The sequence below is a fragment of the Homalodisca vitripennis genome, chromosome 2 (genome assembly GCF_021130785.1).
Source record: "Homalodisca vitripennis isolate AUS2020 chromosome 2, UT_GWSS_2.1, whole genome shotgun sequence".
Taxonomy (NCBI): domain Eukaryota; kingdom Metazoa; phylum Arthropoda; class Insecta; order Hemiptera; family Cicadellidae; genus Homalodisca; species Homalodisca vitripennis.
This window is the reverse complement of record NC_060208.1, coordinates 143900139-143923447: the sequence shown is the minus strand read 5'-3', so window position 1 is coordinate 143923447 and position 23309 is coordinate 143900139. Positions and strand designations below refer to the sequence as shown.

Below are 23309 nucleotides of genomic sequence, written 5' to 3'. Positions count from 1 at the left end.
AATATTGACCATAATAAGCATGTTTTAATATAAAAAAATAATCATATGGGCTACTAAAATGACTATGTAAATCTTTATAAGGGAAATAAATTATAAAAACAACTGTATACTGTTAAATCTGACATTTCCCAACATTGTCAAATGAACATGAACGAAGAGAAAAGGAGGGAAGAGTGAAATTGTGATTTAAAGTATTCATAAAACAAACTTCAGTTCAGTATTGCAACTATCTACCTAATAGTTTAATTGTTAAAAACACGTAAGGTTGTGCAATGTTTAACTATCCTAATGTATAAACCATTAAAGGACTTGTACAATTTAAAAAATACATATTTTTCCTAAGTTTTGTATTTTAGAGGCAAACTTATTTTCTCCGAAACTAATATGTAGCCATGTATCTCAACTTTAGACTGGTATTATTTAACGATGTAGTACTCATAAAAGATAGAGATTTGAAAGTGAGAGGAAATGGTAGAGGTGGAGGAGTGATGCAAATAGCCGTCAATAATATTAACTGCGATTAATTGACTCGTCTTCTCTGAATGCTTGTTTATCTACCTCGTGTTTAAAAATAAAGATAATTACTCTTGTGAGGGTATTATATACCAATAGATCGATCGGCTTAAGCATAGGTCGTATTAGAGGTAACACTTGATGATGAATTTTTGCTAATAATTCCAAGCATGTTTTCATGCTTGGTGATTTTAACATTCCTCATACAGACTGGACAGAAACTTTTTATTATACCTTTCTTCTGACCTAAATCCTATCAACAACTTTTTTGTTGAAATTCCAGAATCAACTCGGAGTCTTAAAATACGTCTCTGTGCTTGAAACTGCTAGACAAACCTGATTTTTTGTTTTATTTCGCCCCGGTAATGTGTTAGAGATTATCAAGAAAATTACCAGTAATTCAATTGGAGCCGAATCAATTTTCACAAGATTCATAAAACACTCTCTTCACTCCTAACGATTATTAATAAGTTGCTGATTACTTGAAATTTTCCATTGGTATTTAAATACTCTCTCCAAGAAATTCCTTAGAACTCCCTCTATCAAATTATCTTGAATGGATTGCAGTTTTCACTATTTTTACAGGTATTACATTGTGTCACATTCTAATTTAGTTCTCCATCCAGCCACAGACAGCACCACTTTCAGACAATCAATCAACTCGTACTTTTCATTTTTCAAAGGTTCTTGGCTGTGTTTATTATTTTATTATCCTTATTAAACTTAGTAAAAATGGTTTCTCTGCAAGATTTTAGTATTAAGTAATCATATATTTCGGGACGTTGCCAGTGTATCAGTGTTCGTGAAAAGCAGGTGAGATGGGGATCACTCATTGACTTCCACAAGAATCTGTCATTGGCTTACATTCTTACTGCACAACTCTGATGACGTTACTAACCAAACTCTACTGCAACTTCCAATTATACACAAATCACTTACAAGTTTAACCACTACTTTATAAGAGAAATGCAAACTGGTGGAAATCTTACGAATTGCAATATTATCAATATTACTCGTTGGACTTGGAGACATAAAATTGTACAGTACAAAAGTTGACAAAAATCAGTGTACCACTAGTCGGTGTATACGTCTCTCAAAGTTTGTTCCTAAAATTAACTTTATTACAGATCACTAATTAAAATTGAATATCCAAGAACTAGAATACTCTGAAAGTAAAATAATTAGCCTCTTTATTGACAACATCTGAAATGGATGAGCAGACTTCTTTAGTGTGAGCACGTGCGGGAAAAGTAGTTGACAATAACATGTTTACAAGTAATGAAACATTTTGCAGTCCAGCAGCAGTCCATTTCTTTCTTTTACCACCATTAATTTTCAACCCAATAGAAAAAAGAAAAAAAAACGAAATTTCACAAACATAACACTATTTTCAACTTGACCATTATATACAACAATTGTGAGCAGAAAATTGACATTTGAAAACAATAAAAAACTATATGTTTGCCATGCCAGTAATAACAATTCTAGAACTCAACACTAGGAAGGTCTATAGCGGTAAATTAACTATGAAAAATACAAATAGAAGTAAAGGGAACAGTAACACTAATATAATAATTATAACAAGTTTATCATTTTATACATTTTGAATCAGAAAAGTCCTATAACGATAAAATGAACTAAAGGCTGTGGTTTCCTAGACGCGTAATAGATGCGCTGCGTATGCGTATCTAAGACGCAGCACACTTTTCTTATTTTGTGTGTTTTGTATAAGCGGTTTCCCAGGCAAGGTATCAAGTGCGCGCGCATCAATAGCTGCGTATTTGGCTTACTGCTTTCAGAGCAGTCAACTCTGAGATACGCTGCATAACAGACATGTATTGTGCAATATCACAATTAGAATTTAAGGGAAATGTCGCCGAGAAGGTAAAATTCTCAAACAATGACGACGAAGAGTTGATTGAATCAGTATGCAAACCTTTGAGAGAGACCTGTAATTGGTCTCTTCTAACAAAATATTATGGAAGTTTAGTCATCCTGACAAATAAATCAGGTAAGTTGTTCATATAATTATATTTTTTACATTATAAATTAACATGTTTGCTACTATAACTAAACAATCCTTGAGGGCCACAACCTTGTGTATTCTACGCAGTCAAGGAAATCACTAGACGGCGGCTGCGTTTCCCACCGAGGTACAAGCCGCAGCGTATCTATTACGCGTCTAGGAAACCAAAGCCTTAGGGAGAGGCAATATCTTCAACACATTTATTATTGCAATCCGTGGCCATGGTGTCTGAAGAGAATATTTTTAATAGTGTTGTGTCTTTTTAAACTTAACAAAATAACGACTTTACAGATACATTTGTGAATTATATTAAATAAATATCCTAATATACTAAATAAATTAAATAAATATAAAATAACAAATAATCAATACCATAATATAAAAACGATAGTATACAAATACTACGTAACAAATAAATACTATGCAACAATTAAATAATAAAAAAAGTAACTATAATGTAAATAAATAGAATAAAATGCCAGCAATAACAAAAAGTAATCATCGTTAGCCAAGTTATTTGTATATACTAAGTAGTGTAATAATTATGACAAGTTGTACTTATGTGTTTCTAATAAGTTCAAGTGTTTTCATTTTGACCTTATTTTTTTTCTCGAAAATCATTTCATTTCATAGGTTAAAATCAAGTTATTGAATCATTTTGGACCTGAAGAAATAAACTGATGTCTACTCATCTCTTTGGTGTAAAAAGGAATTTCCAGTTGCATATACTGAGCACAGCTAGTTGTTCCCATTATTTCTCTGAACGGGTTTATATATTTGTAAATATGCAATTTGTCAATAATGATAAACCTGATTAAATGTCAATATTTTAAACTGGTTGAAAATGTAACTTACTCTTTCATTTCTTTTTATAGTAAACATTATTCGAAGTGCATTCCCTTTAGCTCATAACCACGGGCCTGGTAATTGAGGGGTATAATCCTCCATAATAGATTATTCATATCTCATCATACTTTCAAACCATGATGTGTATATTCGTATTAGGTGTTCACTTTTAACATACTGCTTCAAATTATAAATTGCATGATTTACCTTTCTGAATTTATATGACAAGTAGTCAATATGGTGATCCAATTTAAGATGTTGATCTAAATATAAACCTTAATATTTATCAAATTCAACTAATTCAATATTAGAACATGAAAATCCGTAGATTTGGGTAAGTATATTTCATCGATCGAATTAGATGTAAAGTTTAATTAGGGTCATATTAAATTACTTCATGACGTTTAATTGTGTTATTGTTAAGAAGTTGTTGAATATTTACTTTAGACTAATGTAATACTTGATTTCTAGTGAGTGGTTGAGAGGTAGATTAATTATTTTATATTATGGGAACATACCAACTAGTTTCCCTTATTTACCCAAAAATGATTGTTTGAATTCTGTTTGAATATACGATCAATTGACTCCTCAACATCGTTCATATATTTTTCTCAATTAGGTCTATCCAAAAGATTTAACTGATGTAATCATGGTTCGTTGCAAAAGTGTCCAGTTCTCAACCTGCACATCATAATTATAAAGCGTCAAAATTCATATCATTACTAGCTTGCTTAGCAATTGTATCAGTAACATCCTTTGATACTTATGTGTCCAAGCATCCATTGTAAAGGTAAGGCTTATTTAGTGGTAATTAATTTAAGCTATTGAAACGGGAAGCCCTTTTTTAAATTTTTCTTTTCCAGGTTACACTCATGTCCTTTGCGGATCTAGTTGAGATAAGAGAAGACTGTAGAGTAGTTCTGTGTTTTAACTGCTCCGCGCTTCATTATTGTATACAATTCTGCAATATAGATTGATGTTGAATAGTGCCAATTTTAGTGTAGTTTTTTTACATCTTATATACCAATCCTAACTCGTGATCCAATCTTTTACACCTACGTATTCGCGTTTACGAAATTAAAATTAGAGAAAAGTAATAAAGGTTAAAGTAGACACAATACACATTACGATAATATAATGTGTATAACATTTTTTATTTAATATATAATCCCATTTATTAAAAATTTAAAAACATTGGCGTTAAACAATTAACAATTATATTTTTAATCTTGTAATGTTTTAATACATTAGATTGTGATTGTTTATTTCATTAAAACATAGTGAAAATACTTGATATGTTTTTCAAATAACTTTTATTTAATTCACTGGAATAAAAAAAACCTTTACCCAGAATAGAAGCATCGGTATCGTTCCTGTTATTAACTTTTTCTCCATGTTAAAAAGCCAGAAACAAAATCAACAGATGTAAATTTTATTTCCCTTTTCTTTCACTCTACCAGCAGACAGTTCAATTCTAATATTTATAATCGCCATCTCTGTAATGTTGTGTTGTGCTGGTGTTGATGATTGTCTTTAAATTTAAATTCTGAGAAATTAGGTTATGTCGTTAGTGACCTTGAAACATTTTAACTTTAATTGATAATAACTGAAATCAATTTGTCTAAGTTAGACATCTACGACTAACTACGATAATTAATCCTTTGATTGAAATCACAATTTTATATTACCATGCCTTATCTCAGTGATTCCTAACCCTACCTGTTAGTAACAATGTTGTGCTCCAAATTGAACTCAAGACTATTTATTTCACCGGTGGCTTTCTTGAAGCGAAATTATAAGAAGTGTTTACATGAATTTGAACATAAATCAAACTACTGCTTGTTTACACAATGCAAAATGTACAAACAGAAAGAACAATATGTACATAGATCATTTAGTTCAACCCATTTCGCCAGTTCCATAAAGAGTGAAATAATTACTTCAGGTCAAAGTGAAAATAATAATGAAAACGTATCAAAAACGTTTGTTGAATCAGAATCAGAATTCCATCATCAAGTTCTAGAGAGTTTAAATGCATATTCGGGTACAATATTTAAGTTAGATGCCAGCTTTATTGAGAGGTATACAATTACTGACAAAGACTTTGAAGATATTGTGGGTGTTGCAGATTGGGAGAATAAGTCTCCCTATGATATAGTTGTTAGTTTCATATCACTTGCAGTGTATTCGTCCTCAAAATTGAAAGTTTCTGTTGATGATGAAAGATTTGATAAATTAGTGACTGCGTTTGTTAAAAAGTGTTCTACATTTACAGAAGATCAACTAATAGATAGCTTAGTGGCAGTTCAGTTTTGGCCTCCGTCAGACCATGTAAAAATGCATAATTATCTCCAAATTTGGAAAGCCCTTGACCATGTGTGCCATGATAGGTATTTGGATTGGACTGTTGACAAAATGCTATTCATGATGGATTTATGGTATAAGATAAAATTGATTAGACTCTCCAACTTTGTATATAAGGGATTAAATAAAATATCAAGGAAATGTGATGAGTAAGTATACTAGCCGTATTTATATTTCATTATTATATATAGGCTAGACACATTCAATCTTAGATAGATCATGAACAGAATGACGGTTAGTTCTCTCTTTTAAGAAATGATTTATTGTTAGTTTACTGCTTCTATTCAATTGGACTTTAGTGTAATAGGGTAGGGTACGATAAGCGGACCCAGTGTTTTATATCGATATTGACAAACGATATTAGTCAATTATAACTTTCGATACCACTAACCGATATTGGTTTTTGAATAATTGACTTTTATCCCCTATAACCACTTTTTCATGTAATAAACACATTTTCTTTTATAGATAGTAACAGACAGTCGAAAGCTCGCGGAGGACCGTGAAACGAAGTTTATAAAGTGGCATATCAGCTGACTTGCTTGCAGATCATCTCTGTGAGTATTTGTGCAGAAGACTAGTAGGGTTTCCTAGACAAGATGCTTCAATAATTTCTCAAAAACGGTTGAAAAATTATTCCTACAAACTGGAGAAATATAAATAATAACACATATTTCGTATTTCCTGTTATAAATGTTTTTATGTTGTTATCATTTCATTATTATTTATGAGTTTTTCCTATTTCCAGTTCTAATCGTTTGTTTGATTGTTAGAGCTCATTTAACTTAGGCCTATTATTTATAAGATTATTACTATGTGCATTATACTAGTTATTTTAATTTAAAATATGATTGTGATTATGACTATAGATATGTTGATATGATTTATAAACCCGTATTCGATAAATGAATATTAAGTATCGATGATTGTACTAATCAATATAAAACACCGGGTCCACTTATCGTACTCTACCCGTGTAATATATTAAAAATGTTGTAACACAGTCTGAATTTATAGTTAGAAGTTGATTAGGATGTTTTAAGGCTAAGTTGGGCTACAGTATAATTAGCGGCCACTAACACAATCATATTATGATTATCGATCTTAAATATTAATACTATTGAATATGCCATTTGACCTATAGATATTCATAAACAATCATTGCCAGCTTTCTTTATTTAGACTAGTGACCTCATTACCAGCTGTTATTTCGTTTAGGTAGGAGAAGGCTAGTGACGAAAGGCACAATGGCAATGAATATACAAATTGTCGATTTTGTATTAACAAGATGAAAACTAGAATTAAAGGTGAAAATCAAAAGAAAAGTAAGAACAAACATGACGTATTTAAAAATGATCTTGAGAAGACTTTTTTAACTTTCTAAATTTGGTACTATGCATAAAATTTGGTACTATGCATATAATGAAAAATGTTGTACCATGGAGGAGGTCATTGCACAACTTAGGGCTGAAGTAAGAGAAACTCCTTCTTCCGACTTCATATCTGACTCTACGAAAATTTAGCAGATAGCTGGTGCTACGTTGCGAGACCTCCTCCTGGGACAACAACTGCTCACTCAGGTACCGTGGTACCTTGTGTGATAGGATTTTGTGGACCATGCAGCACGTCAGCATCCTGCAGACGGATCCCAGTGGCAGCAACTTAGCAGCATCCCGAAAGGGGGATATGTGATCAAATCGTCTCAAATTGAAAATGAAACGTATAGCAGAGTTTTGAAGTCTCTGAATGCGATCGACATCATTCCGCGAGATGCTGTTACCGTAAGCAGGATAGCAGTAGTAAAATGACAGAAAAGACCATCGAATGCATAAGCTGAAGCTTGGCGAATTCCAGCAGCAGACTTCTGAATCTGTACAGGCCTCTTAATATGCCAAGAGCACACTGGATAGCATGAGTGACATGATCAGAGTAAGGTCGCTATCAAGCAAAATGCTGAGAGTTTTGACCTGCTCACACACTGCCAAAACTCACCATCAAGAGGGATCCCCACACCTCTATTCGTCAAGGCCCGTACCAGATTTTGTGGGATGACATGAAGGTCAGTGCACTTACCTATATTGAGCCTGAACCCATTGTCAACAGACCATTTAGGCCTACTGATGTTTTAAAGGTCTGAGTTTATATGGGTAAAGGCCTCAGGCACTGAACCAAGATCATAGGCCGAGTGCAGCTGGCAGTCATTGGCGTACAAATGTGCCGTACAATGTTTGATACACGTAGGGAAGTCAGAAGTGTACAGATTAAACAGTACAGGACCAAGACAACTTCCCTGAGGTATACCTCGCCTTCTGACTAGAGAGGCAGATGTCTCATTCTCAATCTTTGTTACCTGGCTTCCTCCAATATAAGACTTCACCCACTCAATAGCATTTACACCAAAACCATTAGCCAGCAACATCCTATGACTTATTGAGTCGAAAGCCTGCGAATAATCCAGATTGACAACTGAACTATACTTTCCGCTGTCTTTAGCATCAATCAAATCGCAAAACAAATTTGTCAAGGCAGTGCAAGTACCGTGGTTGTGTCTGAAACCAGATTGAGTTTTTGGTAAAATATTCTCATTATACATGTGTTTCATCAGTTGTCGAGTTTCTATTTTCTCCAGAATTTTTGACATTGCAGGCAAAATTGAAAAACTATACTTTCTTTCCATCTCTGAGGAAGCAATCCTTCAGTCAGGGACTCATTTATCAGATGCGTAATGGCACCTAAAGCATAAGGGCTCACTGCTTTAATCATTTGTATGGATATTTTATCAATTCCTGCTGCTCTTGAATTTATTTCATTCATTGCTGATTTTACATCATTCAGAGTGACTGCAGAAGGGTGTTGCAAGATCGCGCATCTGAACATGAGATCTATAACACAGGTTTATATCCTGTGGTCCAACATTTTATTTTTAGTCTTTTGACATTTTGCTTTCAGTTGTATGGGTAATCATAAATATTGATGGTTTGAATCATTTGATAATCATAATCCGATTATGTTGGTGGCTGCTTATTATACTGCAGCCTTATGTTGATTTAATTTGAAATTAATTTGGGTTTTATTGTTTAAACACATTCACTGCAACACTAGTCATGCACCATCATTAGGACAGCGATGTTATAATTCACACTACTAGTTCATATGAAATATGTGATTAGTGTTAGGAATGCAGATCTTTCATCTTCTATTTTACATATTCTATTAAATTATATATGTATGGCTGAAGAGAGCTTATTTTTAGCCCGTGTATATAATGTGTAATAACAAGTCTAGCTGTTTTCAGCGAAGGAATTTTTTATTATGAAGGAATCTCACAAAATATGGTTCCATTGACTTAATTTTTTTGAATTTTTAGTTTTTGTTTTGTGATTTTGCATTTAAATAGATATTTTCATTATTGATGGATTAGTGATTTTTTATTTTTATTTTATTTATTTATTTTATTGCACATATTCATAGAGAACAGAGCAAAGGTCACTTGTGTTAGTGTTACAATTTGTGTTCAATTCAGTGTCTGTTATTACAAGATGCTGGTTCTCCATTGGGTGAACTCTTGTACGGTGTAGTGTGGATGCTCCAGAAGCCAGCATTTTAAGGAAGATTTGAAGTTCTTCTCTGGAAGCTTCCTCAAGGATTCGGGCAGTTTGTTGAAAAACAGCGCTCCTCTGTACGACGGTTTTTTCTCAAACAAGCTCAGATGGTGCTGATTGAGGAGGAAGTTGCTCCTGTTTCTGGTGCTGTAGGGATGGTTGTCACCAGTTCTTGCTTGGCCTGTTCTTATTGCAAAGAGGATTGTTTCTTGGATGTAGATGTTTACCACAGTCAAGATTCCCAACTCCCTGAAGGCAGCTCGACACGAGACTAGTGGTCCTAGTTCTTTTAGAATCCTAATAGCACTTTTTTGGATAATAAGTACCCGTTGAAGGTTTGCGATTGTCGTGCTTCCCCAGACGATCAGACCATATCTCAGGTGAGATTCTAACAGGGAGTAGTAAGCTGTTAAAGCTACTCGGGTGCTGCTGATTTGTTTCATTCTCCGTACTGCATATAGGCTGCTGTTAAGTTTGTGACAGAGTTGGTTTATATGGGGTTCCCAAGAGAGATTTTGATCTAAGATTATTCCAAGGTATTTTCCTGTTTCTATTGTTGTTATTTCTGGGACGCCATGGAAGTTGTTTGGTCTAGCTGTGAAAATTAATTGCTGTGTCTTCGAGTCATTTAAAACCAGATCGTTGAGACAGCAGTATTGTTTTGCCTGGTTATATGCAATAAAAGAGTCTATGTCGAGTTGGTCCTTGTCCTTATTTGCTAAAATCAGAGCTGTGTCATCAGCGTACATTACTATTTTGCAGTAGTCCTTAAGATAGTCTGAGAAGTCATTAGTTACTAGAATGTACAAAACAGGTCCGAGTATGGAGCCTTGAGGTACTCCTCTGCTCACTGATAGTTGTTCGGATTTTACTTTCTTCACAGTATTGTTTTCCATATGAGTGATTTCGACTACCTGCTTCCTGTTGCTTAAATAGCTCTTGAACCAGTCTAGTTCCTTGTTAGTGACTCCCAGATACTGCAGCTTTTGTAGGATAAGTTTGTGATCCAGACAGTCGAATGCCTTACTGAAGTCCAACAATATACTTGAGGCGATCTGTCCTTTTTCCAGTTTGTCTATTATGGCTTCTATTAGTTGGGCTATTGCTGTTGAGGTGGATCTGTCTTTCACAAAGCCATGTTGTCTAGATGTAAGGAGATTATGCTGTTTGAGATGTCCCAGAAGTCTACTTCGTACTACATGTTCCAAAATTTTAGAAAATGTTGATATGAGAGAGATTGGCCTGTAACTGGTGGCTTCATTTGCTGCTCCGCTTTTATACTTTGGGTAAATTCTTGAGAGTTTCAGATCACTGGGAAATGTTCCTTGGGAGAGTGATTTATTGACAACTATTGTCAGTGGGATGATGATTTCGTGTTTGCATTGTTTAATTAGTTTGGAGGAGATCTCATCCTCACCTGTTGATGTTTTTGGTTTTAACGAGTCAATTATTGTTTCAATTTCTAGTTCATCTGTTTCAAAAAAAATTTAATTTTGGAATTTGGAGCAGGTTATTTAGTTCTATTGTAGATGTTGGTGTTGATCTATTTCCATTTTTGTTAAGTGTTCTGTCAGCGGTTGTAGCAAAGAAGTTATTCAAATGGTTGGCAATGACCTTTGGAGAATCCGAGATGTCTTCGTTTATTCTCAAACATTCCAGTTGATTTTTGGTTGATTTTTCTTTTCTTTCATTATTTATAACTCTCCACATGGCTTTTGATTTGTTGTCAGACCTGTCTATATAAGCTGAGTTGCACTGTTTTCGAAGTGTTTTGAGTTTTTGATCGTAAGTTTTTTTCCTTCGAGCTGTTTCTTTTTTATCATCAGGGTGACCAGTGATGAGTTCTCTGTTCAGGGCCTCCAAGTACAGCATTTTTAGAGTCTGACTTTCGCTGTCCCAAATATTTTTGGTGAAATTTCTTCTATTCTTTATTATCTTGAGAGGGCACGCTATGTTCATAGCAGATTGAAGGATTCCATTGAATGCTTTGTATGCAGCTTCCGCGTCCTCAGTAAGTATGACTTGTGACCAATCTTGTGCTTGAAGATTGAGCTTCAGTTCCTGCACTGTTCGTGTAGTGAATTGTCTTCTCTGTGATTGGTTCAGTGTTTGCTTTGTCATATCGGTGATGATAGTACATAGCTGTGCAGCGTGGTCCGAGAGACCTGTTTTTTGCACTCTAGTAGTTATTAGTGTTTCTCCGGTGTTTGTACAGACAAAATCTATAGAGGTCCGACTATGACTAGTTATTCTGGTTGGAGGTAGTTGAAGCCTTCTCAAGCCGTAGCTAAGGAGCATTTCATCCAGAGTTCTTTTGTCGCAACTGTCAACCAGGTTGTCAACATTTACATCTCCCATCACCAGTATCGGGTCATTTATGTTTACGATTTTGTCTAGTTCCGATGATAAAAAGTTTATTGCGTTTTCCAAGTTGCTGCAAGGTGGCTTGTATACGCTTAGTAGGTGAAGAAATTTTTGTTTAAGCTCAATTTTCAGAAGAATACTTTCGCATATAAGTTCTGATGTAGTTCTTGATATAGATGTTACTGCTATTTTGTTTTCCAGTTTTAAGTTCGCAAATACAGCCACTCCACCTTTTCGGTGCCGCTGTCTGGCAAAACCACCTATGAGACTGAAGCCAAGGATTCTCGTGTTTTCCAGTTTTTCTCTACTTAGACCATGTTCTGTGAGAATTATTAAGTCTGGGTTAGAGTTGTGCAAAAAATGAGTCAATCTGTCAATTTTGTTTTGAAGGCCATCAATATTATGGTGAGCTATGGTGAGTTTTTGTAGTTTATTTTGATTCTGTGTGGACCTTATTGTTGATTCAACTATGACCTCGTGTCCTTCATCTTGAGTTTGTCTAAAAAAGATTGCTGGTTTGATGTATGTTGCCTGGATTGTGAGGGTGCCTGTGTGGGCGATATCACAAGAGCAGAGTTAGTGTCGGTCTTTGGGACAGTATAGTTTTCTCTCCTTGCTTTTACTAAGGGTAAGTGTTCTACTGTAGGTTGGGGTAATACTGAAGTGTCTATTGCTTTTGTGTTCTCTTGGTGTTCTGTACAGTCAACATCCACAGAAAGGAGAGGACATAAATTTAAAGCCTCATTAAAGTTTGTGTTGAAGAACTCTTCTAACGTTTCATTCTCTCCTAGCTGTTTAGCCGTGATTGGTGGGCATTTGCTGACTTTGAAAGTGTGGAGCTTTGGCTCTGTCTTCGAGCCACCTTTGCCTGCAGCCAAATACCTAGCATTTTGGAGGGAGACACTGAAGAAGTTTTTTCCCCTGCATTCTCTAAGCCTTTTGTTTCTAGTTGAGATGTTTACACTATTGGTTTTTGTGTTATTGCAGAGATTTTCAATTTTGGGAGGTGGTGGTGTAGCTTTTTGTAGTGGTTCTTCCAGAGTTTCCTCTTGTGCCTGGATAACTCCATATTTGTGAATTTGTTCACTGAAGCTCATAAGTTTGTTTTCCATTTGCTCCTGCCTTACTTTCAACTGTGGAATTTCTAGCAAGAGAGATGAGTTCGGTGGTGGAAGCGCATAATTAGTTGGTGTTTGAGTTTCTATTTCTCTGGTTTCAGAAAGGACTGTTTCCCTAGCGGTAGTAAGCCTTTTGTTCATCTGTATATTTGTAATTTCCAATGATTTGATTCTATTTATGTGATTAGTTATAAGCTGTTCCTGTTCAATAGCGTGGTCTTGATAGATTTGTTGGATTTTGCTTTTTTCTTGCTTTTCCTTGTTAAGTTGAGCCTGTGTTTCATCCATTTTTGTTAGCAAGTCTTCAATTTTTCTCAAATAATGTGAGTGATGTTCTTGATATTTGAAGTGTTGTGTTTATTGTATTGCAGAGTTGTTGATCTGTTCATTTCAAAGGAAGAAAGATGGTATCATCGGTATATACTAGACAGTCTTATGTTTGTTGCTAATTCATATGAGAAATGAAATATAGGCTATATTAGAAAAAGAACATAGATCACAGTATTTAGAGATATCACTCTATTAGGGTGTCCAGCATGTGAGAAGTTCAGAAATTGTACTTAAATTTACTATGTACAGAGAAAATGTGGGATATGTTCAGGAATTTTGAGCAAAATGCTTACCAAGTGAAAAAAATAAATGAAGCACGTCTAAAGCAGATTTTTTTCACGCCAGTGAAAGTGTTGTGGCGTTGTGATGGCCCATCATTTTAGTAGTGATGGAGTTATTGCTAATTTTAAATAAATTAAATTTTTATTTGCTACTCCTGCGATTTTACAATTTGGCTTGTCAGGTCTATTATGAGCTGTTATGGTCTAAATGAATAGAGATTCTTGCTTCTGCATATATTTAGGTTTATAAGAATGAACTTTGTCGTTAATAATATACTTTGAAACTAGTATATAAAACAATTTCCTCAAAATCACGGAATGTTTGCAGAACAGGAGTTAGTGGAATGTTTGCAAGTGAGTGAAAATGAAGTAGACAAAATAGTTAAAAACTTAAGAGTGCCAAGAAGAAAATAGGCATTTTGCCGAAAAAATCCATGATAGACCATCTTCTAATCGTAAGTCTACGACATATTGCACTTTTGCCATAGTGTAAACTTTCTTCAAGAAACTTGCAGGTACACCATTGCCTCTTCCCTAGTATATTAGCCATGGTTTAGGAAGATAAAGCTTGCACACGCTAAAACCACATCTTCCTCAGCCACCATATCGATAAACACAGGCTGACTAGTATGGACACTGAATGAACCGGAAACTTGAATAAAAAACTGTGTCGGTACACAATCTGCAGACACCTGTACAACTGGCAGACAGTAGAAAATCATCCAATTGTCTACTTATACAGTCTGCAAGTGTAGGCGAGGCTTAACATTCGTACTGACCATTTACTACAATCTTGTCTGAAGTGATGTGTTTGTTTTTACCACAAATTAAATTATCATTGGTGAAATTGGATAGTTGGTGAATCAATGTTTCATATTGAAGCTACTTTAAACAGTAATTTATCAGACAATGAGCATGATGCAGTTCATTGTTCAGTATTGCTGTTAATATTTTATAGCTGTAGCTCAGTAGTTTCTTTTTGTTCTTATTGAAAATAAAATTATTTCTAGTGTCATTTAGTGAAATGGTGTTGTAAAGTATTGAAAAAAATTAATTTTCATTGATTTGGTATTAAAAAGTAAATACTTACTAACTCCCAGCCCCCCCCTCTATACCTAAGTTGATATTTAGCCGCACTTGTGTGTCTTCTCCATCTTGAAGAATCTTCTGCATCTTCCTCTGTAGTTCCAATTACTTCTCGTATCAGATTTTACTTAACTCCACGACATCTGTCTTCACCATCCTTGAGGTTTCTTTTTATTAGCGGTTTTAGGTGACATTTCTTTCGCCTTTTGAGTATGTGTCCAACCAACCTAATTCTTCCTTCCTTTATCTTGCTCACTGTGTCACAACTCAAAATGTTCTTATTTATAACAGAGTACACTGTATAATGTCAATCATCTATAACAAAATGCTTATTTTATTAGTATAGGTTAAAATAATAAGAGTTCCTGAATATTTATTTTCTTATAGTTATTTTTATTTAAATACTCTGCACCACTTTTTTACCAGTGCTAAGCCAGAAACTCTTCAACACTACGAGATGGGTCTTTGTCAAAAGTAGCTTACTTAATTCCTTCCCAAAAGCAACATTGCTCTACCACCTCAACTGCTTTAGCAGTGAATTAAAAAGTTTTACACTACTATAAACGAGATGGTGTTGGAAAAAATAGTTCCATGTGGGAGAGTTCTAAGATTTAACTCCCTGGGGAGGTAATGTCCAATGCAGACAAGTCTCAAGGAGATGAATATTCTTCCGAACAAACAAAACTGTTGAATGTATATAAATTACCTGAAATGACAATATATTGTTTTCTTTAAACAGGGTTCTACAAGAAAATCAACTGATTTTATTGAATATAGTTCTCAAAAGCTCTATTTTGCTATCAAAAAAGTGATTTGGTTTTAGTGCTTTCATGACCCAAGAACCAAATAAATGGGTTGTATTGTACTTGTGATTTAAGTAAAATAATTTTTAATTGAATTATTTAGTTTATTTCGATTACCAATACTGCCAGTATCTTGATGGGGGCATTTAAAATTTTAATTGCTGTCATAGCACTGTGTATCAAGATAGATATCTATAATAGATGATAAACAGTTCTGTGTCACAACTTGGCTGCGATATTGATTTGTCACCATTACCTACTTAGAATTTCTTTTCAAGCTACAACTGAAATGTATGTGCAAGGTATTAACAAGATAAAAATCTGTTATTTATTTGTATAATCTGTTTTTATTATGAGAGTGAAACTTTAAGATGTTTTCTATTTATCTTTAGAAAACTAGTGTGTTACTTTCATGGTCTTACATATTTTCACAAATATCTAACACTAAATCTGCTTCAATCTCTTTTCTGATTTCATCTGAATTTAAATTGTAGCTTAAATGGTGTAAGTATTGTTGGCTATACAAGCTGGGAGGAAAGAGACTGTGAAGTAAGTCGTGCCTGTAGAGTGGTCATAAGACCTCAAGAAATAAGAAATATTTCTTGAGGTCTTATGAAGACTCAAGATGGAGTGTTAGAAACTCCATCTGTGGAAAAAAACAGGTTGTTATTTTCAACTGGGACTACTATTGTTGATCCAGAGGAATCTATGAAGTCATCACCTTCTATCTTGAATAATTAGGGTTATAATAATAAATTATAAATGAATTTATAACTTACAAATAATATTCAGTCCCACCATACAAACATATATGAAATGAAAAAGTGTATGAAATATTTTTATCAACTTTTTGGATCTTGAATCTGATTTTACCCATGTAATACTTCTAATCATCTTGTTTTTTATGCAGTTACAATAAGTATATGTTGTTTCTTTTTCAGCTTAACCCACCATCAGATGATACAGACAATGTTTTACATGAGCTGTGTTCGTAAGCTCCATCCAGCAATTTCCCTTCGAGAATATGAACATTTTATTCAAAAGCATATAACACAGCTATCAATAGAAGAAATTGGAATATTCTCAGTGGCTTTTTTTAAGACAAAGACACCCATTCTCAATACAAAAATACTCATGTACATCATGCAGAGGGTTATTGAAGAAATGGATGCCATTCAAGAGATCACACTCACAGGTATCAACAAAGTAAGTTAATTCCAAGATTCTGTTTGGTGGCAAACCGAATAAGGTCAAACTTGTCCCTTTAATTGGTTAACCTGCAGTGTTTTTCTAATTCCCAATAATGATCCTTGTACTTTTTAACAGGAGTAATAAAAATTACTATAAATCGCTTTTCCTATCACTTGTTCCAAATAATCACCCAAACAACCTGATTCTTTCATTTTGAAGGTTCTTTATATGGTATGCTACTGGGGTTTTTAATTTTTTTTTTTCAATTTCAACCTCTACCAGACCTTCACATGAGTTTTCTGGTCTACGTATAAAAACACAAAAAGTACTTATGGTTGTTACAGGTAAACTATGAACCATATTCATTGGTAATAAACGGATAAGTTATATACCTTACATGATCAGATATTTAATTATTGAAACAATGCAGCTAGTAAACCAGTTTCTTTTTATTTTAATCATCAGCGTTACCAGTTTTAGGTGCATTATCTACAGCACCAATTAGAAACATAAAAATGGTTAAGTAAAATTCCATATTTCTACAAATATTGGCAATAAAATCAACAATATTAATCAAAATGCTGTATTTTCTGATTATTTGAATATTTTATTAGAATATAATTGGTTTCAAAGGTGATTCTGTTTAATCCAGAGTGTTAATGGTTCAGACAGAACTTGGCCCATACCCTTGAGTATGAACCTTCTGAGTAGTTAACCTTTTAATGCTATAAATTGTTTCTGTTTGAAATCTCTCAACGTATGTCCCACCTAGCGGATAACGCTAGAAACACACACACATTGACCAGCGAGCAGTACCAAGCGGAGTGTCGTAGAAATAATGCAGTGCACACAGTTTACAATATTGTTTCAGAGGCCTGAAACAAACAACGGTCTGTGGCGAAAGAGCACGTAGACAGAGCCGAACAGTTCCGACTACTACCAATAAGCCTGAACATTTGCGGGTTAGGGGAGGGAGGAGCTGATGAGTGAAGCACCGGTGGCAGCTGTAGTGGGGGGTACGCAAACCATGTACACTGGCTGTTCACACCCATCCCATTAAGATAATATATCTTTTCAGTAGGATTCATAATCAAGGCCCATACATTCAGTCAGGAACAGGGAGATTCCTCTGTACACTGAAAATGCTGACATGTAAACAAGTCTTTGGTTCCAGGCTCTGCGTCTCTCTCACAAACCGGAGCTCGCTTTCACAACAAATGACTATGTGAAGAAGCTGGCTGAGTCAAAGTTGAGGTCTGTGAACCTCATCAACGCTATACATGCTCTGCATATCAGCTCCAAAATTCAGTTCTACAATGAAGAGCCAATAACGATTTTGGCAGAGAAGTTCTGCAGTGATCCATCTGCAGCAAGGCTGAAGGTACTGGTGCACTCCATTTAATTGTTCACAACAGCATTGCTGTTAATGGACATGTACTTTATCCAAACAGCCAGTATGGCATGTACACACCTCAAAGAAAAAGTTCACTTTTCAACAAGTTAGACTGTATGTATGTTTAAAAGCTTTTAATTATAGGAAACAAGATAATTTATTTTTATCAATACAATTTTAGCTTAGCAAAAGAGTTAGTAACAAATAATAATCTAATCTTATTACCCTTCAGTACAATGTACGAGGTGTGTCCAAAAAGTATCCAACCTTGGCGTCTGGCATGAACTGACGTTACTCAGTGGCAACGGCAATCTGGTCCCCTTCAAAGTACTCCCCTCCACAAACCACTACCTTATTCCAACGCTCTTCCCATTTCCGGAAACACTCCTTAAATTCATTTTGCGGAATGGCTAACAGGTCCTTTGTCGCATTTTGTTTTATTTGTTCAACATCGTCAAATCTTTTTCCATTCAAAGGAATTTTTAATTTCGGAAATACCCAGAAGTCACAAGGAGCTATGTCAGGACTGTAGGGAGGCTGTTGTAGTTGATTGATGTTGTGTTTGACCAAAAAACGCTGAATAAGATTTGAGGAATGAGCTGGCGTGTTGTCGTGGTGCAGGATCCAGTCACGGCTTGTCCACAGTTCAGGTCGTTTCTTTCGCACTGCATCTCGTAGCCGCCTTAGGACCTCAAGATAATACTCCTTATTCACTGTCTGGCCTCTTGGAGCATATTCGTGATGAACAACCCCGTCCTGGTAAAAAAAAACTGTCAGCATTGTTTTGACATTGCTTTGACTTTGTCTTGCTTTTTTCGGCCGTTGCTGTTCGTGAGTTTTCCACTGTGAAGATTGAGCCTTTGTTACAGGATCGTAGCCAGAAACCCATGACTCATCACCAGTAATAACTTTTTTAAATAGCCCTGGGTCACTTTTTATCAAATCCAGATTGTCCTGTGCGAATTCAAGTCGACAGTTCTTTTGGTCTTCTGTCAGCAGCCGATGAACAAATTTTGATGAAACACGGTTCATTTTTAAATCTTCATGTAAAATGTTACAAACTGATGATTTTGGTATTCCTAAATCTTCTTCCAGCTCTCAGACAGTCAATCGACAGTTTTCATTAATTGCTGCACGAACACGTTCAACATTTTCAGCGTTTCTGGTCGTTGAAGGCCTGCCAGATCGGACATTACTCTCCACTGATATGCGGCCATTTTTAAACCGCCTTAACCACTCTTTTATTAGTGTATCGCCCATAGACACGTCACCATAAACTTTCTGTATCATAGTAATTGTCTCTGATGCTGAATGGCCAAGTTTTTGGCAAAATTTAATGCAAATGCGGAGCTCAACACATTCAGTCATATTGAAATGCGACGCACAGACACGGCAGTACTGTGCTCAACAAAGTGCTGCGAGTCACTGAGTGACCGGATCGTATTCAATGCCTAATATGGGATGGAGTAGGCTCGCCCCTCCCCTCCAATAACCGGTTCAAGCCGGTTGGTTACGCCGCGGCCGCCTACTGGTCGGCGGTCGGATACTTTTTGGACAGACCTCGTATAATAATTCTATTATAACTTCTTAAAAACACAGCAAAATATTGCTTTAATGAGTTCTATTGCTACCTTGAAGCATTCTCATTCTTCACACATCATGCCGGTCTGTAGCTCATTAGTTAGAACTTGAAGATGAGTCACTGTTTCTAAGCTGTTCTAGCCTGCCACCATAAATGTATTGTAAATAGTGTATGTACTTCTAAGTACGTGACAGAATTGTTCTAAACAAATTGCAAATAGTTTATAACAAAATTGACACAGTCTATCTGGTTTTACCAGTCAAAGGCGAATACATCAAGTAAGTTGATCTGTACAGTTTTAGATGTTTCCCTTCAGTTCACTTAGATTTTTTCAATGAGCTTTAAATCTAGATGGCAGGAAGGCAATTACAATATTCTTATGCTTGCGTAAATACTGACAGAAAACTCTTGCTGAATGTGGGTAAAGTTAGTAAAAATATAAAATAATTATATATAAACATCTTGTAAGTATGAAAATTCTTGGAGCAATTGGAAAAATTCCAAATTCAATGCAACTAATAATAAGCATGCACTTTTTTCAGTATAAATTTGTATTTTGAGAGAGAACTGAAGATGAAGTCTAATTCCGAAAGGCCTCGCACAAAATACAAGTTTACATTGCAGAATTCCTCAAATAAATCTGGCTTTGTGGCTGGTATATCTAATTTTCATCCCGGTATCCAGAGGATTAAAAAGATGTTCCCTGTGACACCTCTGTTATACTGAAGGAAAATGTTTGAGGGATACAACAGTTAGTTCAAATGGGAATACATGCTACATCAGCACTTCTGCGTTGTGACAGAAACATTTTATACGTCGGAGTAGTGTATTGTACTAATTTAAATTCTGTAAATATCACTTATATGTTTATGTAATATGGAGAGGTTATACTTTTTAAAATAGCTGGTAATTAATTAAAGAGAATCATGCTGCAAATGTTTACAGGACATGGAGCGTATTGTGTTCATCCTCTCTTTGTACAACTTCATCCCCCCAACAACCCCTGACATTTTAGACATTGTAATGGAAGAACTAGACAAACCACAACACGTGAAAGCTGCAGAGGAGCATCATTTGACAATATTGTCACTTGTTTATTTCTTGACCCTTCTTCGGAGATATCCTGAGAAACACATCCAACACCTGCTCAGTGATGATACACTACAGAAAAGCTACAGTAAGTGATATTGGATTATATTGATTGGGTTTGGCATTATTTGGTTTGTAGCAATGATAAATATAAGACATTGTTAAATTTGTTAACTAAATTCAATTGACATATTTCACATTGCAAAGCAAAATAATTTGAATAACTGAATCAATTGATTTTTAAAATTGGTGGACATTTTTGAAAACAGCTGCTTTTCAAAAAACAAATTTATATAAAAATGTGTGTGCATGCGTGCGTGTGTGTGTGTGTGTGTGTGTGTAAATGCCAACAGAAAACTGTATAGGGTCTTGTGAAAATTAAAATATTCTAAATATTACATGTAAAATATACTTTTCTGATTTCCTAGACTCCTGTATTGCTAATATTTTATGTCTTAAGTACTTCATTTCTTCTATTTTAGTTATGGATCCCATTTCTTACATGTGTAACATTAGTAATCTTTAAGGCCATTCTGCAGCTTAGTTCACACCTGAAAGACTACTACTAATGGTCTTTTTCTTTTGCACTATAATTTCTAGAGTGGGAGTGGTAACAAACATCAAAACTTATAACTAAAAAAAGCATAATCCTTAAATCTAATAAGCGGATAATATAAGTAAACTTTATTAGTTTATCATCACTAAGATGAAAAGAAGAGCTGGTTTTGTTATAGTGGAGAAAGGAATCAATAATAAAATTTATTTTCTATGTCTGATGGTTACAAATCTTACAATGTGCCCCAATCCAAATTCATTAAAATATGTTTTCCTACAATGTACAAAATATTACTACTACCTATTACTGGATTTAGATTAACTTTCTGATAATAGGTATTTTAGTTTTTAATTCAAATATCTTGCTTTTATCAATGTCATCTAAGGTTTTTGAAGGAGGAGAATAGTATCCCCCAATAAGCATCCTTTCTTCAATACTTTGGGTACACCACTGTAATCTAATTTTGTGGTTACTTGTGTTGTGTGTACTTGTGTCCTAATTGGTAGGTTGTGCCATTAATTTTTTTGAATCTCCAGAGTAGCTGAAGTGCCCTCCCCCCCTTGAATTTGCATCTGATCTGTCAGTGACTAGCAGCTTTCATTTCACTGCCCTCTTCAATATAATTAAGTCATAAACGACTTTCATACTCTATTTTCATCAAATCATTATTTTATTCAGTAATTTAAGAAACAAAGTGTTTAATCATAATACATTTTTGTTTCAGAAAATAAGTTTATGATAAATGTCCAAGCTTTACAAATTGACTATAACAGAGTCCTTGAAGGACCTCCAGGAAGTGATTATCTCTTGCCACCAACTTTAAGGGAATACCTTGCCAGGGTGAGTTTTCAATAGAAATTCCATTTTTAATTTCTCCACCTCTACAGAGTACGAATATATGAGAGAAATATGCAATATATTTGTATTTTATAGACATAGGATTTAGATTTATTGAAACTGTAATAAATAAATTTTTTTTAGTTATTATTCATCTTCAAAATCTTGTATATTATTTAATATGAATTTTCACACAGTTTCTTTTTAAATTTACTTTGTAACTAGTATGTCATCCAGTATCTTGAAGTTGCCATACCACTAGTACGTCAGACGAGACTCAACATCTTAATGACATCAGTTTAAGTTTATTTTCTGATAGTTTGCTATAATATTATTCTTTACAATTGTTGATGTTATCGCCCAGTAATCCTAGGAAATATTAATTGACTTCTAAAATTGTCATCTGACGATGTTTTGTGATTCTGTTTCTATTTGTTTATTTTTTAAGTTGTTGCTCTTTTAGAGAATGGTTTTAAGTAATGATTAATCTATCAATGAACAAGTCATCCTTCCTACATTAGCAAGTGACAGTAATATAGGTGTAGGCCTAAGAGTAAAAGGAGGTAAACCGCATTCTACAATTTTTTATAAATATTGTTGATAATTGTTTTTTTAGGCATTCAAAAAGTATAATTGCCACTATAATACCTTTTTAGTAAAAACACTAAATAAGTTATTTTTAAGACAAAATGTGTTGGATTTTTTACTGTAAGTTGTTTCCTCATAATAACGTTTTGCAGGAGCATTGTTTACATTATTTTCAGCTGCTATAACATCATAGAGAATATTTCAAATGTTTTATTTTAAATACAGTAACATGTTAAGTCTTATAAGTTTTAACATCATAGAGAATATTTCAAATGTTTTATTTTAACCCTTTTAACCCCGGCCATTAAATCAAGTGATGTGCCAGAAATCCCAAGCCATTTTCAGACAAAATGTAAGGGTTTTGTAAAAAATTCATAACTCAGTTATTTTTTAAGATATTTAGGTAATTCTTTTTTTGTTTTACTTCTTTATACATGTAGCTTACAGAAATATACAAATAACATTATTATTTTGAAAGTAACTTTTTTTAAATGCATATACATATATAAAAAATAAATAAAAATGAAAAAAATTCAAGTTTGATCATGGAAGCCATATAGATAAAAAAATATTTGACACAAAAATACCCATTTAATTTATGATATATTTAATCCTTAATAAAAGGAAACAAAAATTATAGGCCTACCTTATTTACAAATTGAGTAACATCAATTTTTGTAAAGCCGTGTAAATTTTTCTTTTTGCCATTTCTGGGCAAGGCAATGTAACAAGACCTTTGA

General features: G+C 34.3%; 1 protein-coding gene across 2 annotated transcripts in view; it reads left to right on the top strand.

Annotated features, from left to right (window-relative positions):
• The first annotated feature begins 4730 nt into the window (after window positions 1–4730).
• LOC124354832 (FAST kinase domain-containing protein 5, mitochondrial) overlaps window positions 4731–23309 on the top strand; it is a 28177-nt gene continuing 9598 nt past the window's right edge. The window contains exons 1-5 of one of the 2 annotated variants that reach the window (XM_046805581.1): window positions 4731–5898; window positions 16275–16539; window positions 17699–17905; window positions 20445–20676; window positions 21869–21984. In XM_046805581.1, coding sequence (XP_046661537.1) covers window positions 5117–5898; window positions 16275–16539; window positions 17699–17905; window positions 20445–20676; window positions 21869–21984 — 1602 coding nt within the window. In that variant the 5' untranslated portion in view covers window positions 4731–5116. Of the gene's footprint in view, window positions 5899–13881; window positions 13900–16274; window positions 16540–17698; window positions 17906–20444; window positions 20677–21868; window positions 21985–23309 lie in introns of those variants that run through there. The other variant, XM_046805582.1, reaches the window with a different exon arrangement.